Source organism: Mesoplodon mirus, assembly GCF_964341445.2.
Source record: "Mesoplodon mirus genome assembly, chromosome: 1".
Taxonomy (NCBI): Eukaryota; Metazoa; Chordata; class Mammalia; order Artiodactyla; family Ziphiidae; genus Mesoplodon; species Mesoplodon mirus.
The window spans coordinates 51,238,774-51,260,143 of record NC_138976.1 but is presented as its reverse complement, the minus strand read 5'-3'; the positions used below and the strand labels follow the sequence as shown (position 1 = coordinate 51,260,143).

Genomic DNA, 21,370 nt, shown 5'->3' with positions numbered 1-21,370 from the left:
AAAAATCTTTACTGGGTCTCTACAATGTGTCCCATCACGCCAGCCCAATCCCCAAGCCAACTCATACCAGTGCCAACACATTCTGATTGCTAGACTTTCTCCAAATGGATCAGGAGCATGGCAGAGACGGGCTAGCTGTTCATCAAAGTAGTCCCTCTTCTTCCCAGGCACATGGCTAGACTGAATTTCCCAGTATCCCTTGAACTTAGCTGTGACTAAGTTCCTGCCAATGGGATGTGACTGGAAGTGATGTATGCCTCTCCAAGCCTAACCCGTACAACACTCCCATGCATATCCCTCCAGCTCTTGACATTTTACACCAGCTTGATGAAGATAAGCTCTGAAACCTTGGAAGCCACATGGAAGATGGCAGATCCACAAGATGGAAGGAGTCTGGTGCCTGATCACTGCTTGGAAAAAAGCCAACCACAGCTCAAGTACCTCTGTTCCAAACTTTACATGAGTGAGAAATACTCCTACCATGTTTGAGCCATTCTATGTTTTTAGATGTGTTTATTACAGTAGCTGGTCTCTGGAGCATCTGGAAGTCCTAGGATTTTTTGCAAAATTATGAAATACTGATAAATAATTTGTAAAACAATGAATCTAATCCTTATGTGTGAAATCAGATGCTAGCTCATAAAATAACTAAATAATCTAGAACTAAGAGAACATTGTAGCCTAGCTTCTACTCCAGGTTAACCATCAGAGGTGCCGAAAGTTTAAGAAAAATGTTGTTGAAAACCTTGAAAGGGACTTCCCTGGTGGTCCAGTGGTAAAGAATCCACCTTACAATGCAGGGGACTCAGGTTCGATCCCTGGTCAGGGAACTAAGATCCCTCACACCACATGGCAACTAAGCCCTCACGCCACAACTATTGAGCCCGCACGCCTCAGCTAGAGCCCACATGCGGCAAACTACAGAGCCCACGTGCCTGGAGTCTGTGTGCCTCAACTAGAGAAGAGAAAACCCACACGCCACAACTAGAGAGAAGCTCGAGCACTGCAACAAAAGATCCTTCATGCCGCAACGAAGATCCCGCGTGCCGCAATGAAGACCCTGCCTGCCGCAACTAAGACCCAATGCAGCCAAAAATAAATAAATAATAAATCTTAAAAAAAAAAAAAAATGTTTCTGTGACACAAGAAAAATCTGTCATTGCTTGACTTCAGTGATGAGCACATCTTGACCCAGCCTATCAAACACCTGTGTTTCATGGGAGTATAGTCTGTGTCACAGTATTAGTATGGACTGGCATTTCTGACAATTAGACATTTCTGAGACTTTTTAGAAAAACCAAATTGGAGAGAATTGGAGTTGTTAGCTACAGGCTTTCATCTATATTTAGTAAATAACAGATTAGAATCTCTTTCTTAACTTCAGAATTGTATGATTATATTGATTATATTCCATTATGATTTGACTATAGATAGTAATCCATGATTTAAATTGATCATGAAACACATGATTTTATCTAAAAATGTTAAAATGTACAGGGATATGTATTTGTTTTGTGTATCAAGGGACACTCAGAAACTTAAGCCTCAAGCAAAACCTGTGAAATTCAAGCTTCAATCCCAACCCAGGTCTAATTAAGTAAATTATTTATTTTGTTGTCTGAAGTATAAAGGACTTACCCTAGTTTAAGGCCATCCAGTTAAAGATGTAATGCCAAATGAGATTACTTACTGGTTATCAAAAAACTACCGGTGTTATTTCAGTAAAGACCTTATAATGGCGTTTCTGGAAAACGGCCTTTGGTGATCACAGATGTTAGCCTGGACCCAAATACATCATAAGCAGCTTCTCTCAAATCATCTTTTCTCTCCATCTCCACTGCTTCTACCTTTATTAGGCCACCACAACTCTCACCCGGCCTGCTAAAATATCTACTCTCTACCTGGGTTCCCTGCTTCCATTCTTGCCCCTTCTCCAAACTGCTCCCAACAAGGAGGCCCCGAAGTGATCTCTTTAAAGCACAAGTCATATGACACCACTCTCTTGCTTAAAATTCTTTCATGTGTCTTCACTAGTCTTAGAATAAAATTGGAACTCCATCATGGCCTGCCATGTCCTACCAACCCCAACATATCCTAGGACCAACCTCCCCACTCTCTTCACTCCAACACAACCAGTCTCCTTTGTGTTCCTTGAATATCCCAAGCTCTTTCCCATGAGAGCTTTTGAACCTCCTGTTCTCATGGCCTGAAATGCTCTCCCCTCCAGCTCTTTACATTGCTGATTTTTCCTCACCCTTCAAGTCTCAATTCAGTCCTCACCTCCCCAATTACCCTCTTACCCTGTTTATTTCCTTCATAACACTTATAACACCCTGAAATTTTATTCTTTATTGTCTGAAAATCTGGACACTCTATGAGGACATGAACTGCTTCACCTCTTTTTCTTTTTTACTATCTTGTTTCAGGCATCATATCCTCAAAGATGAATAGATGGATGGGTGGATGAATGGATGGATGGATGAAATTATAGGCAATAGATAATTACAGCATTCTTTGTCCCATGGACCATTCATGAGAAACTGTTTTATCACATTTGGCAGTGAGTGTTACTGCACTCTCCCAATGGGGATGGGTATAGGGTGATGCCAATTTCTGCTCTCTTAACTGCATCACTCCTGGAAATACAAAGTTTTAGCTCTGAGGCCACCCATATGTGAGTTCTTTTCTTAAATAAAAAACGCTTGAGTTTGCAAAATTAATAGTCCCAAGAGGATGTCTTAACATTTAATTATCTATAATATTTGGGGACACAAGGCTGTCTTCACTTTGAATTTTAAGCTATCCAACTTACGAAGAAGCTCTTTCAGGAGAGAAAAAAGTCCCCAAAATGCAGAGTAAAACCACAGGCTGCTTGCTTGGATTCCCATATCCAGGATGACCTCCTTTAGAGGAGTATAGCAAATCAAGCCCACGACCATGTGGAAGTCCAGTGCACACTTCACTTTTTTTTATGGCACTGGGTCAATCTGACAAGATAGTTGTTTTCCCAGTTCTGACTAAATGGAGGAGAGTCAGGCCTGCAAATAGTTTTCCCCAAAGTTCCTCTGTACATATAATAGGAAATGCAGGATTGGATCTGGGCAGGGACTCTGGAAATGTCAGGGCAGTCTCTCCACACTGAATGCCCTGAGAATGCCAACATGTGTGACTACCTTTTTCCGCCCTTTGAGCCCTGAGGAAGAAACACTGTCCAAATCCAGAACTAATGAACTCCTTCTGCAGCTCAACATGAGAAAACTCAACAAGCCCCTGCAGAAAGCCCACAAGAACTGTGCCCTGGCAATGTGACATCTGCCTGCACGGAGGGAGGTTACAAGACTCAGCCCTGCAATACACGTGGTAGTGATGGTGGTGATGGTCACTCCTGTAAGGAAGTTGCTGGGGTCTTTGTCCAGGATGTCCCACAGCACTCTCTTCCAGAAGGCCTGCAGGACAACTTCCCCCCAGGACTCAGTACCAAGAAAAGCTTTGCTTCTACTGAGGATTTAGCTTTGTTGCTAGTTCGTTTTATCTTTTGGATACTGTGGTTACTTTAACAGGTCTTCTTTCCCCTTTGCTTCTAGAAAGCCCAGGGACAGATTTGCAACTCTCTGCCATAATGACACTAGACAAGCATGTTTATGTGCAGACTGTACCCCTGACTTCATCTTGTTTTCTTGCTCTTGTTTTCTCTCAAATCTAATTTCTTTAACCATTTTTATTCTCTTGTATTATATATATTTATAAGCTGCTTCAAATCCTTGTGGGAATGAAATACATACAGACAGTGGATTTTACACCAAAACTTTTACAACCCTAGACCTTGTAAAAATACAACGTGGCCTCAGACAGACCTGGGTTTGAAACCTAATTCTGTGGATTTCTAGATATGTGATCTCAGGCAAGTCATCTAATACTTCCAAGCTTCCATTTCCTCCTCTTTAAAATAAGGGTAGGGCTTCCCTGGTGGCACAGACGTTGAGAGTCTGCCTGCCAATGCAGGGGACGCATGTTCGTGCCCCGGTCCGGGAAGATCCCACATGCCGCGGAGCGGCTGGGCCCATGAGCCATGGCCACTGAGCTTGTGAGTCCGGAGCCTGTGCTCCGCAACAGGAGAGGCCACGGCAGTGAGAGGCCCGCGTACCGCAAAAAGAATAATAATAATAAAATAAAATAAAATAAGGGTAATAACACCTACATTGTGTAGTGGCTATGAGAATTAAAGATAATTTATATAAAGAGTTGGTACTTAGTAACTGCTACATAAATAGTTTCCTTTATTATTATTAATAACTATGCAGACTGTTACCAAAGAATACCTAAAGGCAACATCTGAAAGACACAGGGACAGACAAAAACATGGCGAATGTCATGGGACTATGGAAGCAGAGACTGGAGTGATGCTTCTCCCAGACATGGAACACCAAGGATTTCCAGCAATAACCAGAAGCTAGAAGAAGCAGGAAAAGATTTGTCCCTAGAATGTTTTGAGGGAACCCGGCCCTGATGACACTTTGATCTTGGATTTCTAGACTCCAGAACTATTAGAGAATAAATTTCTGTTGTTGTAAGCCACGTTGTTGTTTTTTTTGTTTGTTTGTTTTGGGGTTTTTTTGGCCACGCCACGCAGCACGTGGGATCTTAGTTCCCTGACCAAGGATCCAACCCGTGCCCCTTTGCAGTGGAAGTGTGGAGTCTTAACCACTGGACTGCCAGGGAAATCCCAGCCACGTTGTTCCTGGAAATTTACTACAGCAGTCCTAGGAAACTAATACATTCTCCAACTCCTGTAGCCCCAAATGGCAGAAGTGAAATAACCAAGCCAACTTTCAATCCAGTTGACATCTGCCAAGAACTTACAGATACACACCTGGCATGTTCCATGGGGGCATGTGCTAGAAAAGAACAAAGGAGGGAAAGGGGGAGGGAGAGGCTTTGATTTTAGGCTTAAATGAATTAATTCCCCTCTCTGAGCTTCAAGTATCTCATCTATAAGACGGGGTTAGGTCTAGATTAATGATGGCAAATAGAGTTGAGTTGAGAATGGTTGTCTTAGAGAGCCATTATGAGGAATTATCTAGGCAGAGAGGCAGATAAAGAGTCAAAATACTCCATCCTCATTCTCCTCATGCCTCTGTGACCATCCTCTTCAGTTTCTCCTTCCCCTACCCACTCTTTAAATGCAGGCTATTCTTAGGGTTCTGAAATTGGCTCACACTTCTTTTTGCACTCTACATGTCCTCATTAGACAGACAGACCCATTGATTCTTATGGTCTTAATTATCACCCACAGCTTCTAGTGATACTTTCAAATCTCTCTCTCCCACCTGGATCAGTCTCCAGCCCTCATCCAGACCCATATATCCAACTGCCAAATGGACATCTCCACTTGGCTATCCCATAGACAACTCAAAGTAACCCGTCTATAACAGAACCCACCAGTTGTTCCCCCCCAAGCCTGCTCTTTCTCCTATAGGCTACCTCTTAGTTGGTGGTACCACTGTATACCTAGCTAAAAAAATGGGGCTTCACCCTGGTCTATTTCCTCTTTCTCACCCTCCCACTCCAAATCAATCACCAAGACCTGCCAATCTTACCTCCTAGATAATTCTCTTCTTCTCCATACCAACTGTCACCATGCTAATTCAAACTCCCACCAGCTTTTGCCCTTTGAGACTCAGCTCAAAACAACAAGGTCCCACTGTATAGCACAGGGAACTATATTCAATATCCTATTATAAACCATAATGGAAAAGAATATGAAAAAGAATGCCTATATATATGTATAATTGAAGCACTTTGCTGTACAGTAGAAATTAACACAACATTGTAAATCAACTATAGTTCAATAAAATAAGTTTTAAAAAAGACTCAGCTCAGATATCACTGCCTCCAGGAATCTCTGCAAGGACAAGGACTATATATGTCTTTTCTATTCCTGTACTCCTGGAATTTAGCATTGTCTTTACACTCTAGGCAACAGATGATGATGATGATGATGATGATGATAACGATGCTATCTTATTGACTGCTTCCTGTGTACCAGGCACTGTTATTAGCAATTTACATCTCCACAACCACCCTTTGGGGTAGGTACCCTTATTATTCCTATTTACATATGAAGTTCAGGAAGTTTAAATGACTTGCTCAAAGTTACACAGTTCTACCAAGAGGTAGAGTTATTGAACCGATCTCATACAGTATACTCATAAGATAAAATAGTGACACACATACTTAATTGTTCAATAAATATTTATTAAGCATATGCTATGTGCTAAGCACTGGAGATATGATGGAAAACAAAGAAAATAAGTAAATGAGTCCAGAAATAAATTTCAGACATGGGGGAAACCTCTCAGGAAACCCATTCCAGGTTTCTCTAGGGCAACCACTTTAGTCCTGAACTGACCTAGGAATCTGGGAAGCCTAACAGTCTTTATTTGTAGAATTCTAAGTAACTTTGTAGAAATATTAGGAGTGTCAGACAACTCAGGGTTTCCTCCTTTGCTAACTAATGCCTCCCTCACTGAGCCAAAAAGCCCTTGTGAAGTACCAGAAAGAGCCTGAGTTATAGCATCCTTGTCTGACTTCAAAGCAGAGAAAGCCTCCAGAATCCCCTTTCTTATGGCTGCCGGTGGGCATCTCCTCTCAGTGGAAGCAGAGCGAAGGGAGCTCTCTGCTTACTGAAGAAAGACTTGCAGTGACCTTGAGGCCAGAGGACCGGGGTCTCAGCCTGACTTTGCCCCCAAGTATCACTCTGACCTTGGGCAAGTCACTTTACCCCTCTGACCTCAAGAGTCTATCTCTCAGTGTCCTTCCAACCCTACATTCTATAATATAGAGTCTGCACTTCACAGGCTACCTAGGGGCAAGGGTGTTGTCAGGAAGAAAAGAGGCCCCTCCCCACTGCCCAGAGCTCTAGTAGATTATTCCAGACACTATCCTCAAACCCAGGCATTGCTCAGACCAAAAAAAAAAAAAAACCCTAAAATTTGGGGCATGTGAATCTTCTGTCAGTCAAAGAAAAGCCCACTCGGGACTTCCCTGGTGGCGCAGTGGATAAGACTTCGCACTCCCAATGCAGGGCCTGGGTTCGATCCCTATTCAGGGAACTAGATCCCACATGCATGCCGCAACTAAGGAGCCCACATGCTGCAACTAAGGAGCTGGTGAGCTGCAACTAGGGAGCCCACCTGCCGTAACTAAGCCCCAGCGCAACCAAATAAATAATAAAAATTTAAAAAAGAAAAAGAAAAGCCCACTTAAATTTTTCCATAATAATACCTTTCTTTGTTCTTCATAAATGTCAGGAAACCTTATGACCACATTCAAACTGATAGTTATTAAATGAAGCCACTGTCCTCATCTCTGCCACGGCAATTCCTTTTAAAATATTTATCTAAGACAAGAGGACATCGCTGTCCATCACTCACTCCACTCTTGTTGTTTTTCCAGACTACAGGCACACTCAGATATGGTCTGGGAAGAAATCCACATCTACTCAGTGGGTAAAAGGGAGGGTTATTCTGGTAGGTGACCTCTCTCATCTGAAATGCTTACCACCATCTCAGAAGTGAAAGCCCCATTAGGGTTCAAACGGACCAAGAGAAACAACAGTGGAACAGGATTCAGATGCAAGCTGTTCTGATAAACACCAAACTGAGGGTAGGTTTTACTGATGGTGCATATTTATTTACTTACATACTTATTCCACCATGTTAAATCTCTTTTTATCTGGGGTCATTTTCTAAAAGCTAAAATTATTCCTGTGTAGGAAGTTACTATGTGCATAATCTGAAGCTGGGCTATAAAAGCGAACCAGGGGTAAGTCTGTCCACTGAGCCTTCAAAAGGGTGATATAAAATGACAGTTACCAGGAGCAATTAATACAGAGAAGTGGCAATATTCAGAGGAGAAGGGGAAGGGATGATTTTGGAAGCTCTCAGTTTTTTCAGCACAGGTTAACACCCAAACTTGAGAACCATAAAAAAAATCACATGGTCATCTTTTATTCAACAAACATTTGATGTCTTTATGTAAGAGGTGCCAAGCATACAAAACTGAGTAAGACACACTTCTTGTCTGGAGGGGAGGATGTATGAGTTAACCAAACACCACAGAACTGGGGCTTCCCTGGAGGTGCAGTGGGTAAGACTCCACGCTCCCAGTGCAGGGGGCACAGGTTCGATCCCTGGTCGGCAAACTATATCCCACAGGCATGCAATAACCAAGAAGTCCACATGCCGCAACTAAACATGCCTCAACTAAACATGCCGCAACAAAGATCCCACATGCCGCAACTAAGACCCAGCACAGTCAAAATAAATAAATAAATAAATATTTTTTAAAAAAACAACTAGAACTATGTGATACCACCAGAGTAGAGGTACGATGGTGCTCATGACCTAACCAGCCTCAGGGAATCCCAAAGACAAAAGCAATGGAAGTAGGAGGGGACACTGAACGAATGCTTGAGCTGCCATCTACCATTCTGTGAACTTCTCAAGTCTCCCCAGCACCTGAATTTGTCCTCCCCGTATCTCTACACCAGAAGAACTAAACCACCAAATAACTTCCCTGTCACTGAGACATGGCTTCATTATCTTCCCTTGATCATCTAACAAATAACTATTGAGCACCTACTATGTGCAGGGTGCTGTGAAAGACACCTGGATCTGTCTGATCCAGGTCTGATGAGCCATTTATACTGGGCTTCACATTCACAAAGCATTTATAACATAGATTTTAAAAATGATATCCAAATGATATCATATATACAGTCACAGGAATACACTTCCAGGCTTGAACTTCAAAGCATATCACAATTTTTATAATCCTGTTTCAGCAATTTTTAAAAAATACATACAAGTCCCCCTACTCCCATGCCACGTGTCACCCATGGAAGTGGTCCAGATGTCTCTGCATCTCTGTGAGCCCTGTGGGCATTCAAGAACGAGCAGCAAACAAGCCAGTTGTTGGACATGTGCTCACGGAACTTAGTGTTTAGTGGAGAGACAGGTACCAAGTAAGGACATACCAAACTGATAACTGTAGTTACCGCAGGGGAGGAGAGAGGCATGACGGGAGGCAGAGCTGGCAAGCAAAGCTTTCACTTTATCTGAAATGTTTAAATGTTTACTATATGGACACATATCCATGTATCACTTGTGTAGTCACTATAAATTTCTGTATCAGGTACGTCATTTAGAGAAGAACAAACAAGAAAGGGACTAGAAGACCAGGGGAGAGGGGACCCCAATATGGGAGGCAGTGGGAATAAGTGAAACACCCAGTTATTAGAGCTTCAGGGTTGGTCTGGGCTAAAAGAGCTGCACGTGACTTTGTGGTGACCGCTGTCTGCACGCCATATGGAAAGCACTGACAGGTATGGACACAAGGCTTCCCATCTCTGAGCTCCTTACTGGGCTCAATCATCTTCTGACCCCACAAACAGAATGACCGACTTTCACGCACTGAGTCACATGGATGATCCACATGTTACTCTCACCCTGGTTCAAAACTTGTCTTTTCCCAGAGAGCTATCAATCTTAACCATACGATGCCAGATGCCTGTGAGCTGAGTCATGGCTATCTTGTCTAGACTGAAATGTCTCATCTCCATTTTGTCAAACAAGCTGTGTCTTACCCATTACTGTTAACCATGTCATCCACAGGTCAAATTCACACAGTTCCATTGACAACAGGGCAGCCTCTGCTAATCAGCTTTCCCCCTGAGGAAAGTCTGACCACATAGAAATGATGGAGAGAAATGAGAGCAGGTACCATAGAACAATGTTAGCATGTGAAAATATAGCCCACAGTTTCAGACTGGGCAGTTGTGACAGACAAATTCTGGAATAAAAACGATTCCTTACACTGTCATTCTTTTCACCTTTCTTTTTTTTTTTTTTCTTTTGCGGTACGCGGGCCTCTCACTATTGTGGCCTCTCCCGTTGTGGAGCACAGGCTCCAGACATGCAGCTCAGTGGCCATGGCTCACGGGCCCAGCCGCTCCGCGGCATGTGGGATCCTCCCGGACCGAGGCACAAACCCACGTCCCCTGCATCGGCAGGCGGACTCTCAACTTGGCGCCACCAGGGAAGCCCGTCACCTTTCTAATCATATTTTGAGATAGAGTCAGATGGCATGGCTTTTACAGAACAGAGGCATGACCAATACTGATCATGCAATAATGCTTCTGATCACAACAATTATGTGAGAGAGTACGTGTGTGTGCTATTCTGTCTCAGTGTGGCAGGTACCCTCTTCGGACTGTGCACAGTTGTTAGGGATGTGGGCACAAGTAAAACCAGCACAGAGAAACACAGTCGAATGCCCCTCTGCATAAGGTGGACAGCTAGCAGAGGAAAAGCTTCCTGCAGAGGCCTTCATGTCTGAGTTCTGCTCTAAGAGGTCAATGGGAGCTGGCATGGTGGATAGGGTTGCCAAATAAAATATGGGACGCCCCATTAAATTGGAATTTTAGATTAAAAAATTAATGATTTTTAGTATAGGTGCATTCCAAATATTGCATGGGTCTTCCATATTGTTTTTTGCTAAATCAAGCAATTCTAATGGTGGAAGAGCGGACAACAAGCATGTCCATCATCTTTCCTTCTTCGTCACGAATACTGTACATGAGGAATGAGGTACATGCTATAGGGAGGACCTATGAATTACTCCTGTGCATAAGACACTCAGAACATACCTACTTCTTCAACCGCGGACTCCTTGAGATCATGGACTATACCTTATCCCTCCTTCTTCAAAACCTAGCCCAGGGATTGGCATGTGGTAGATGCTAAAAATACAGTTTTGTATAAATGAGGATACAATATGGAATGACAATAGAGGGAGGGAATATGGGGTGAGGGGGATAAGATGACAAAACTGTACATGGCAGAAAATACAGGGACCTTCAAGATGGTTGACAACGGCCAAATCTCCAGCCACCTCCATCACCCACAGGCAGAACCTCTTAGCACAGAAGGTCAACTGAACAATCTCTTAGCTTGGTTAGTACGTTTGAACTGTCTCAAGCACGAACTATGCTAAGCACCCTGGGTGGGTGGAGGTGGGGGGCACACAAAATTGGGAGATCAACACTTACACAATTATTTACTTTACAAAGCCAGAATTAAGGAGGACAAAGCACTGTAGAAGCCCAAAGAGGAACAAGCAGTTCTGACTGCAACCATTCAAAAAGCTTTAGGTATAAGAAGTTAAGTGAGGTATGTAAGGTCTGGCCCTCAGAAGAGATTTGCATTTTATAAACTCTGTGTGTGTACATATGTGCAATAATAAATATATGTATTATATATATATATACATAAACCGATATTTTTTGTATGCAAAGTTGTAACAATATTACACTGAACTCCCACATAGTCTATATTATTCATATCAACTGAATTAGAACTGAATCTCAGAGAAAATTCACATCTCCTTTTTAAAGTACCCTAGAACGGAAATGTTTACATAAATAAAGTAGAACTGATCCTACTGCAGATGTATAATATCTCTTTTTTTCAATATATTTTGTTTGAAAAATAGTTTACCTTATTAAATAAGAAATACTTGCTGCCTATAGAAAACTTTAAAAATCTAGGTAAATAAAAATACAAAACTAAAAATCACCCATTATTTTTCTAGTCAGAGATAATGACTCAATATTTGTAGCATATATACTTCTAGATTTCTTCTGTACATATATGCATATGTTTATATTTAACAAATCAGACTCTATATACTACCACGTAAGCTTGTTTTTAAGCTACAAAGTGTATCCATCCAAGTAACCAAATATATTCCCACAACATAATTTTGAATGCTTGCACAGACGTTTTCTACAGATGGTTTACTTAACCAAGTACCTACTGCTGAACATTTAAATTGTTTTCAGTTTTTTGCTGTGATGAACTTCCTGACAGCTAAGTCCTTAAAAGACATCCATCATTATTTCTTGGAGATAAACTCCTAGAGGGAGAATTGCTGAGTCAAAGATTATGTACATTTTTAAGGCTTTTGATACATAGCACCACCTTGCTCTCCAGGAAGTTTGTGTCAATTTATATTCCTGTGTAAAAGGGCCCATTTTCCTAATTATTTTTCTAAGTTAGTCATCCCACAAAATATCTCTGTGAAATCAGAATTTATACAGAGAGAGCACATAGAGTAACATTATGTAGTAGGTTTTCTTCTCATAGTAAACCAGTCCAAAAAGCCAGGATTTTAAGAAGTCTCACTTGTCTACAATTAGCCTTTGGTGTAGCCAGCTAATTTAGACACAAACAGTTTAAGCAATTTTGCAGTCCAAGTCTGCCATATTTATGGAATGGTGGTTGCTTACCATTCTAAAATGATTTTATTGAAAATTAATGCATTTCTTTTTTTAAGGTGGTAATTAAAGCTAGCCTTATTTAATGACATCCCATTTCACATTCCTGGAGAAAGAAATTTTCTTTGACCATAACCAGAAGAAGGTTATTTGGTCAAACAGGGTGAAAACCATAAGTGGTGGACAGCCATTATTACCACAGTAATACTGATCCAGGTGAGAATTAGTTTGGCTAAAATGGGTGATCACCTACTCATATACCTCCTCAAAAACAAACAGGAACTAACAAAAAAAATTTTTACAGCACGCAGAACCTCTAAACAAGAAGGAAAGACAGCTAAGTTAAAGTTTTAAAATACTGTCTAAACCATATTTAAAAGTTAAAAAAAAAAAAAGTGCACGATACTAGAGAAGTTAATGAGGCAGAAAAATATTCCCCGATATACAACCCTCTGGAGAACTTATAAGAAAGAGATGAGATCATACAAAATGCCATGCGGGGGTGGTAAGCACTGGTTCAGGTTTAACTAAAGGAAAGGATAGTTGGAGAGTTTCAACATTTCCTAATGGCAACAGAAAACTAAGCTAGCCTAGTCTGTTCTGTGATAAGTGCCATGCTCAACGACCCACTCTTGTTTTTCATCTTCTTTGAGGCCCAGAAAAATCAAATAAAAAGAGAAAATATCCAAACATAGAAGCTTAATTTAAGGACTTCCCTGGTAGTGCAGGGGATAAGAATCCACCTGCCAATGCAGGGGACAGGGGTTCGAGCCCTGATCCGGGAAGATCCCACATGCCACGGAGCAACTAAGTCCATGTGCCACAACTACTGATCCTGCACTCTAGAGCGCATGAGCCACAACTACTGAGCCCACGTGCCACAACTACTGAAGCCTGCATGCCTAGAGCCCATGCTCGGCAACAAGAGAAGCCACCGCAAGGAGAAGCCCAGGCACTGCAACGCGGCCAAAAATAAAAAATAATTAATTAATTTTTAAAAAGCTTAATTTATCAAGATTAGAAACAACCTAACCTATGTTATGTTCTAGTGGTCTTGCAATCAAATAATCATAGTTATTTTGTCAACGTCTATGATTAACTCAATGAGAGAAGATGTTCGGCTACAGGGTCAGGTAAAAATATTTCCTTGGAGGATTGCTCTCTCTTATGTAATAGTGTTAGGTGAGCAAGTGTATAGAGTCCCAGTTTTCAGATCTTTCTGAAACAGTCTGCATCAGGCTTGTTCTGATGATTCTATAGTACTGGGATGGATCATCCAGGCACCTAAGATAACACAATGGTAATGCTTTGCTCACTTCTCTGAAAAAAAAAAAAAAAAAACAAGATTGCATTTCCAAAGTCAGTGTAGTCATCCAAAGTCAAAAAAAGCCTCAGAGGCAAAGGGGCCGAAACCCTGAGTACCATAAAATGACGAATGAGAAAACTCCTCCCCCACTGAAGATACCCAGGTGTATAAAAGGCACACGAAGTAATACTTAAGACCTAAAACCTCACTCACTGTCAACCTTGAGTCTTGTGGATTTTTCAGCTAAGGGGGCGAGGAAAAAAAATGAGCGCCGAGCCTGATGTGATTAGAAAGTGTATGTGGTCAGTGTGCCTCATGGGTCTGTTCATCACCGGCATCCTCCCTCTGGACTGTAACCTGCTGAATGTTCACCTGAGGAGAGTCACCTGGCAAAATCTGAGCCTTCTGAGAAGGATGAGCAAGTCATTTCCTATAGAGTGTCTCAGAGAAAGCAAAGCTTTTGAGTTGCCCCAAGAGATCCTCTCACACACCCAGGCTCTGACGAGGGACATCAAGGAGGCCTTCTATGAAATGTCCAGACAGGCCTTCCACATCTTCATTCAAGATACCTTCAAATCCACTTGGGAAGAGAAACACCTGAGACAAGTCCAAATCGGACTTGATCAACAGCTGCAATACCTGGAACAATGCTTGGAAGAAGAGGAGGAGGAAAACAAAGACATGAGAGAGATGGCAGAGGAAGAGCAGACACAGTCAGGAGTTCCAGTCCCCCAGTTGAGCAACCTAGAGCTGAGGAGATATTTCAACAGGATAGACAGGTTCCTCAAAGATAAGAAATACAGTCACTGCGCCTGGGAGATCGTCCGAGTGGAAATCAGAAGATGCCTCTACTTCTTTCATAAATTCACAGCACTACTCAGGAGGAAATAAGGTATATTCTTAGAATTCAAATTCCATTTCTCTCCAAAATCTCCTTTTCCTTCTCTTCCTCCTTCATCTTCTGTTTAAGGATTACTGTGCTATGCCAAGGCTCCCCTCTGTTGGATGGGTGGTGGTTCAGGTAATGTTCACTGTTTCTGAAGTTTGGCAGCCACAGTCACCTCTCTAAAGAAAGTGAAGTCAACCACCTCCTGGGTGACCAAGAGTCTTGTTAGGAAGTCCTGAAGACAGTTTTAAAGGAGGATTCCCCCTCCACCTTCTACTCTCTGTTCCTCTTTCCTTTTGCTCTTTCATACCTGCTTTGCTCTATCTCTCACCTTTGAACTCCACCAAAACAATGGCTAGAGGACACGGATCAGAGAATATTGCAAAATGTAACACCTCGATGACTTAATCCTCTTGCTGCCAAGGTTGTTTATTCTAGGAAAGTTCAGCACATTAAAAGAGCTTATACATGCTCCCATAGAGTTAAAACCCTTCCTGTCTCCCTACTGTAAAAAAAAAAAAAAAAAAAAAAAACCCAAAAAACAAAAAAAAAAACCTTGAAATTTCTGGCCCATTTGCTTCTCAACTTGGTTTGGTTAAAATGATATAAAGTTTGTGGCTTGGTATTTTATTATTTTAAGAGAGTGAAGATCCATGGTGATATTGGATGGTTGAATTAGATGCCTATGATTTAATGCAGAGAGCATTGTTCATTCCTAATGCATACTGTGTGATTTTTACATCTAAAGGCATGGAAAATGCTGCAGAAAAGTTTAATATCTGCCTTTCATTGTTTTTTGTTTGTTTGTTTTGTGCCTGAAATGAAATGCCTACAGTCAGACTATGGAAGAATTTCAGATTGGATTTTCCCAGTTAGAAAGCCACTTTCTATTTGTTAAATAAATTTAATAATACATGACACTTTAACAGACTTTATCTTTTTGAAAGTTATTTTGTACCTAGATTACCCAGATTATTTACTTAAATTTTCTTGTGTGGTCTTTCATCTGTATTAATTCATCTTCTAGCCGAAATGAATCTTCTCTTACTCTCTCTCCTCTACCCCATTTCAGAACCATCTACCTTCAAGCAAGAATTAACAGAGATTGTGGCTACCCAAATGCATCAAAGAGGGTGAAATGTACCCAGTTCAGCTCTTGGAAGGCTTCTCCTGCTATTACTTTAACAGCACGCTGCTGAACTGTTTAGATTCAAGATTCATCCAAGTACAAGGCTCCAATAATGTAGTCAAACTGAGAAAGTCTTATGATAAAATAGAGGCAAATTCAGTCCAAAAGTTAGAAGAAATGTTTAAAGGCACAAGAACTAGTTGTGGATCATGGTATACTGGTTATCAGGGGAAGGATCAGACAATAAAATGAGTTAGTATAATCCATTTAGGAAAAAAAACTCATCAGTAGTAGTTCTAAATTTTAAAAAAGCATTACAAACTATAAAGGAGTTAGGGCATGCAAGCTACTGAGCAGAAAGTATACACTTAATATTTTCCATGAATTTCTCTAGTAATGCCTTTGCATGGATGGTCTCCCTTGTAACTCTACTGGGACTGTGTCAGTTACTTCAGCAAGTTATGGTTGCAGTCTTGCTAAATGTTTGCAATGCAAGAAGGAAGAGAATTGGCACTTCAAGTCAATAAAGATTGTCTGATTGTACTGGCAGGGGCAGAAGTCAGAACAGGATGCCTTTATTAAGAGCACCACTAGTCAGAAAAAGGAGAACACTCTCACTGAAGAATAGGTACAAACTGGACACCATCTGGCACCATCACAAAGAAATACTAACAGGCAATATGAAAAAATGTTTAATCCCATTTATGATTAAAGAAATTCAAAAGAAGACAATAAGATACTCCCCTCCCACCAGTCTGGCAGAGATAAAAAAGAGTGATAATATAGACTATCAGTGGGGTATAGGGAAAAAAACTCCAGTGTATTGATGGGGAGAGGCTAAACTGGCAAAAGTTTCCTACAGGACAATATGGCATCTTAAATATCCTTAAAAAGTATATTAACTCCTTAGACCTGGCTATCCTATCTCCAGAAATTTATTCCAAGGAAATACCTGGATAAGATTGTTTAATGGAGCCTTGTTTAGAATATCCCTCCTTCCTCTGTTTTAATTTTCACCTCTCTGTATTTTCTGGTTTTTTTCTACAATGCTGGGGAGGGTTTTCTTTTAATTCTAAAATTAAAGAAACTGTACAAGCTTATCTTTCACTGCAATTACCCTGTTCTCCTTACTGGAGTAGACTGGGACAGACACTGCCCTTTCACTTTGTTAATGATGCCTTTAGACACTTCTTGAGCAACTCAGGTCCTTCTTGTTTTTCTCCTGCTGCTGCTGTTGCTAATTTCAAAGGAATCCTTCCTTGGGGATCATTTTCACAACGAAATCTTTGTAAAGTACCTTCTGGTGCTTCAAAGATTTTGCTTTCTTTCTTTTGTTGGTCCCACTGGTAATATTCAGAAATCACTGGAGAACGTGCTCTATGTGTCCACTCTCCTGACTTAGTCTCCTTTGTTCTTCTTTATTAAATGGAAGCTCAAAAGTTCTAAGTCCAGTAAAGGGAAAACTTCTGGAATTCGGCAGAGGCCAGTGTGCAGTTTCTACTTAAAATGCTTGAGTGAGGGCTTCCCTGGTGGCGCAGTGGTTGAGAGTCCGCCTGCCGATGCAGGGGACACGGGTTCGTGCCCTGGTCTGGGAAGATCCCACATGCCGCGGAGCGGCTGGGCCCGTGAGCCATGGCTGCTGAGCCTGCGTGTCCGGAGCCTGTGCTCCGCAATGGGAGAGGCCACAACAGCGAGAGGCCCGCGTACCACAAAAAAAAAAAAAAAAAAAAAAATGCTTGAGTGGGTACATCGGTCACGAGTGTTCAGATGGAAGCTTCCTCCCTCCCCTGTCTTGGGGCAGGGATCAAATGGTGGAGGATTAAAAAAGGGTGTAGTTGAGTCTCCTTGGAAGGGGACTGATTGGGTGTCAGTCAGACAGAAAAAGCTGACACCACCAGTATATGTAAGACTATGTGCAGGTATAGATTCCAACAGGTGTACAGACAGTCTCCTCTCACGGCCTAAGCGACTCTAGGGGCACCAACTGGGGTCCCTGCCCTCTCAAAGTGGCTACTGTGCTTCGGCCCTAGTTCTTCCCCGCCCCCGCCCCGCCCCGCCCCCGAGGTAGAGTTGATTTACAATATTATATTAGTTTCAGGTGGTAAGTCCTAGTTCTTCAATAATCCACAGTCATTAAGAATAAGCACCATGTGTAAGCAAACAACTTGATAGGAAAGGCAGAGAAACAGGGCCACTATAATTTCACAGGCGCACTCACAGAGGAACTCTGTCCCCAGACACCGATTCACAAGGCCTGGGTATCGTGAACTCGGCCCTGGCAGCGTCTGCGCTGGGTCCTCCGGGAGCGCTTCTCCTAAATGCCGAGAGGGGACCGGGACTTTACACTTGGAGCCCTATGCGAAGACAGAACTCCAGGTTCATTCTGGAGGGAGCCACTTCACTCCAGTTTCTAGACAAAGTCTCGAGGCTTCCTAGGTTATTTGCATATCTCCATTCTCTTTAAGGCGACTCGCCTGCCCTTTGACCCTTGGAAACTCGCAGACCTCAGAGCCTTAAAGCTGTCTGCCTACCAGACGTGCCCTGATCCCGTCCCGCCGCCTGGCAGCGGGCCGGCCACACGCCTTTAGGCGGAGATCGGAATCCACTGGAACCCAGCAAAGGACACCCAGATTGGGGCGGAACCTCGCTTTCACTCTCTGCCGAAAGAGGCACCCATCTCGACCTGCGCTCCTCGGCGCGCTGGGGATAAGACCTGAGAAATGCGCCCGGGGCCACAGGCACCCGAGGAGGCGGGGAAGGAACAACTTTCCCTCCGCCCTCTAACCGCAAGGCCCGGGTGGGGCGGCCCCGCTGGGGTCGGGCTCCTCTCCTTCCCCAGGCGGGCTCCCGGGCGCGAACTGGCCGGGTGGCTGGTGTGGAGGCGGGGGGAGGAGGACCCGAGGGGCTTCCTTGTCTCCCGAGCCCCGCCAGATGTGAGAAAGGCAAACAATAGGGGAAACGCGGAGAAACAAAAGGCTATTCGCCAAGATCTCAATTGGCTCTGTCGCGTGGTCCCTGCGGGGAGGACGTCTGGGAGGGGTCAGGAAGGTGGGTGAAGGGGGAATCTTGAGGAGTTTGGGGTCTCTGGGGCTTACTTGCCAGGCGCCGGGAGTCGGCCCTTTACCCTTCCAGAGAGGTCCAAAGGCAGGCAGGGGCAATTAAAGGAAAGTTGAAGGGTTTCCACCTTCCTCAGTTCAGGGAAAGGGAGGGGCTGGGATTCCAGATATTTGACAGCTGTTGGCCCAGGGGTTCGGCAGGATTTGTACGTCCTTTTCACACCGTCTCCCTCCAAGAAGCATCCACAGTCCCCGGGGCGACCTCGCCGATGGAGCGGAGTTCCCCTTCGCAGCCCCGAGCCGAACCTCCTCCTTCAATATCAAGACGCCCTAAACGTGCTCCCCCCTGCCCAGGCGCACTTTTGTAAAAGTTTGTCTTCCCGCCACCCACTGCCCCACACGCACCCTGCAGTCATCAGCAACCCGAGATGGATTCGGGGACAGACTTGTACCCCGAAGAAGATCGATATTTTTGACAGATATTTTAAAATCAAGGCCCCGGAGCCCGGGGTGGACTCTCGTTCACACACGGGAAGAGCGCGGGAGGAGCCGGCCAGAAGCCAAGACGCGGGCAGGGGTCTGACGCGGATTCCAGCCCCGGAAGCCAGCGAAGGGCGGGCGGGGAAACGGGGTCCGCCGCCTCCCGCCCTCCTGTTGCCCCCGCCCCCAGGTGCGCCCTGCACCTCTACCCTCCTGAGCGCGACCCGGCGTGAGCGGCCGCGGGCTGCGCCACCTCCCCTCGCTTGAAGCGAGCTTTCACTCACCGTGGGGTTTTTACCTTCAGCCCCGGGGCCCTGTCGGCTCCCCGCGCCGGGGCAGCTGCAGGCGGCGCAAGAGGAAGAGGATGAGCTCGGGGCAGGAGGGGCGACGCTCGCGTATCCAGCGAGGGGATCTCGGGCCAGCGCGCGCGGTCTCAACGAGCGCGCGGTCTCAACGAGCGCGCGGTCTCAACGAGCGCGCGGTCTCAACGAGCGCGCGGTCTCAACGAGCGCGCGGCCTCAACGAGCGCGCGACTCCAGCTGCAGACGCCGCCGCTCCAAAGCAGCCCCCACCGGCGCCCGGCGCGCGGCTACCATACGGAGGCGCGTGCGGGGACCCCCTGGCGGCCGCCCGCGGAATGGCAGCTCCGTCGGAAAGAGACGTCAGGTCGCCTTTGGGTCATCTTCCCTCCGGAAAGAGGTGGGAAATGGACAGTCTGAGCAGAGCTCCCGGCCTTGCGGAAAAGACACTGACCTTGTGGCCAGGGCGGGGAGTAGGATATCAGATCAGAAAGGGTGCGTTCTGGGTCCACCAGGGCCACATCCAAGGCACCTAGAGAGGGGGAAATTGCTTACCTTCTCCAGGATTTTCTAACTTGAAACATGCTGTGGACTGCCCGACTGAGGAGAGCATTAATCATTGGAAAATTGAGATTCTAGCAAATTTGCTACAGCAAGCTGGGAGTAATGGAAAGAGCATGGACTTTGAAGCCCAACCCACAGCCTGCCACTTTCTATTTGTGTGATCTTGGTCTATGACCTCGACCTTGTAGTATCTACCTTGCAGGGTGGTAGTAAAGGGTAAAGTAAACATAGAAAGTATTCCTAGTTCATAGTAGGAGTCATTAAATATAAGCTTCCTGAGGAAAAGAATGAGTCTTCCACATCTTTTAATTCCCCATATGATAGCATCTTAGTGCACGTTGATTGAGAAGTACCAAATGACTAGGTATTGCATTTTACAGTTCTTACTACACACTTTAAAGAAGTATGGAAATATATTGAATAGAAACTAGAATACACAGAGAAAACATCCCTCCCGCAAAAGTTGTTTCCACAACTACCAAGTGAGACCCTCTAAAATCACACTCATCCTTTGCAATAACAAGTCAATTCTGATATTATAAGAAATATTTAATAAATAGTCATGGTCTAATGATATCAACCCTGGATTAAATGATTTAATTCGGTGTCATTTGGCAATGCAAAGATAATGAATATTGTGAATATAAAACTCAAACAGGAGAAGAAAAAATGGTCAGATACAAAACCCAGCCACTAAGCAATGTTTCTGTTCATTGTTGAGTCATGCAATCTTGTTTCCAAAGTGTCTCAAACCCCATTCACTGCTTTCAAGTTCCTTTTGTTCCTGGGCTCCATGGCAATCAGACAGCTTTTCATCATCCTTAACAATCAGGGTAGAAGTGTCTCTTAATTACTCTAGTTTACCTTTAATAGTCCTTCTCTCCTACTCACTTGTCCCTAATTGGGAAGAGGCTGTTGCCTGCCCCAGAATTCTCATTACGTGGTCTTTTCTGTTCTGTCAAGAAGAGAGGAAAAATAAGGCTTCCTGTCTCAGAAATTAAAGTAGAACATTGAGATCCAACTTCTGCCCTCGAAGATAGGGTTCAAGCTCCAGCGTGCAGGTGAGCAGGGCATGTGCAGGGCAAAGAAGGCATTGGATTCTAATCAATAAGCATTAATGGAAGGGTCTCTGCCCCTCTCTTTGGGTTTCAGCCTTGCCTGTAGGGAAAAGAGAACTTTCATCCCACTTCATCCCCTTAGTGGCCCCTTCAGTGGGGAGAAATGGTGAACCTGGTGGTTGGGAGGAAGCCTTCGTTATTTCCTCAATAACTTTCACCAGTGAGTGGGGTCAATATAATGAATCACATTCTATC

General features: G+C 43.9%; 2 protein-coding genes across 5 annotated transcripts in view; one reads left to right on the top strand and one right to left on the bottom strand.

Moving 5' to 3' along the window:
- The window catches only part of MOB3B (MOB kinase activator 3B), a 233,812-nt gene extending 214,168 nt beyond the window's left edge, over nt 1-19,644 (bottom strand). The window contains exon 1 of one of the 4 annotated variants that reach the window (XM_082602943.1): nt 19,479-19,644. The gene's annotated coding sequence lies outside the window, so the exon portion shown is untranslated. The remainder of the gene's footprint in view (nt 1-19,478) is intronic. The other 3 variants (XM_082602941.1, XM_082602942.1, XM_082602944.1) reach the window with 3 other exon arrangements.
- Nucleotides 12,507-14,668, top strand: IFNK (interferon kappa). The gene has a single exon (XM_082619004.1). The coding sequence runs from the start codon at nt 13,908-13,910 to the stop codon at nt 14,532-14,534; it is 627 nt and encodes a 208-aa protein (XP_082475130.1). The 5' UTR covers nt 12,507-13,907; the 3' UTR covers nt 14,535-14,668.
- Nucleotides 19,645-21,370: the final 1,726 nt, after the last annotated feature.

Coding starts and splice junctions, on each gene's coding strand:
- IFNK (XM_082619004.1), top strand. CDS start 13,908: ATGAGCGCCGAGCCTGATGTGATTAGAAAGTGTATGTGGTCAGTGTGC.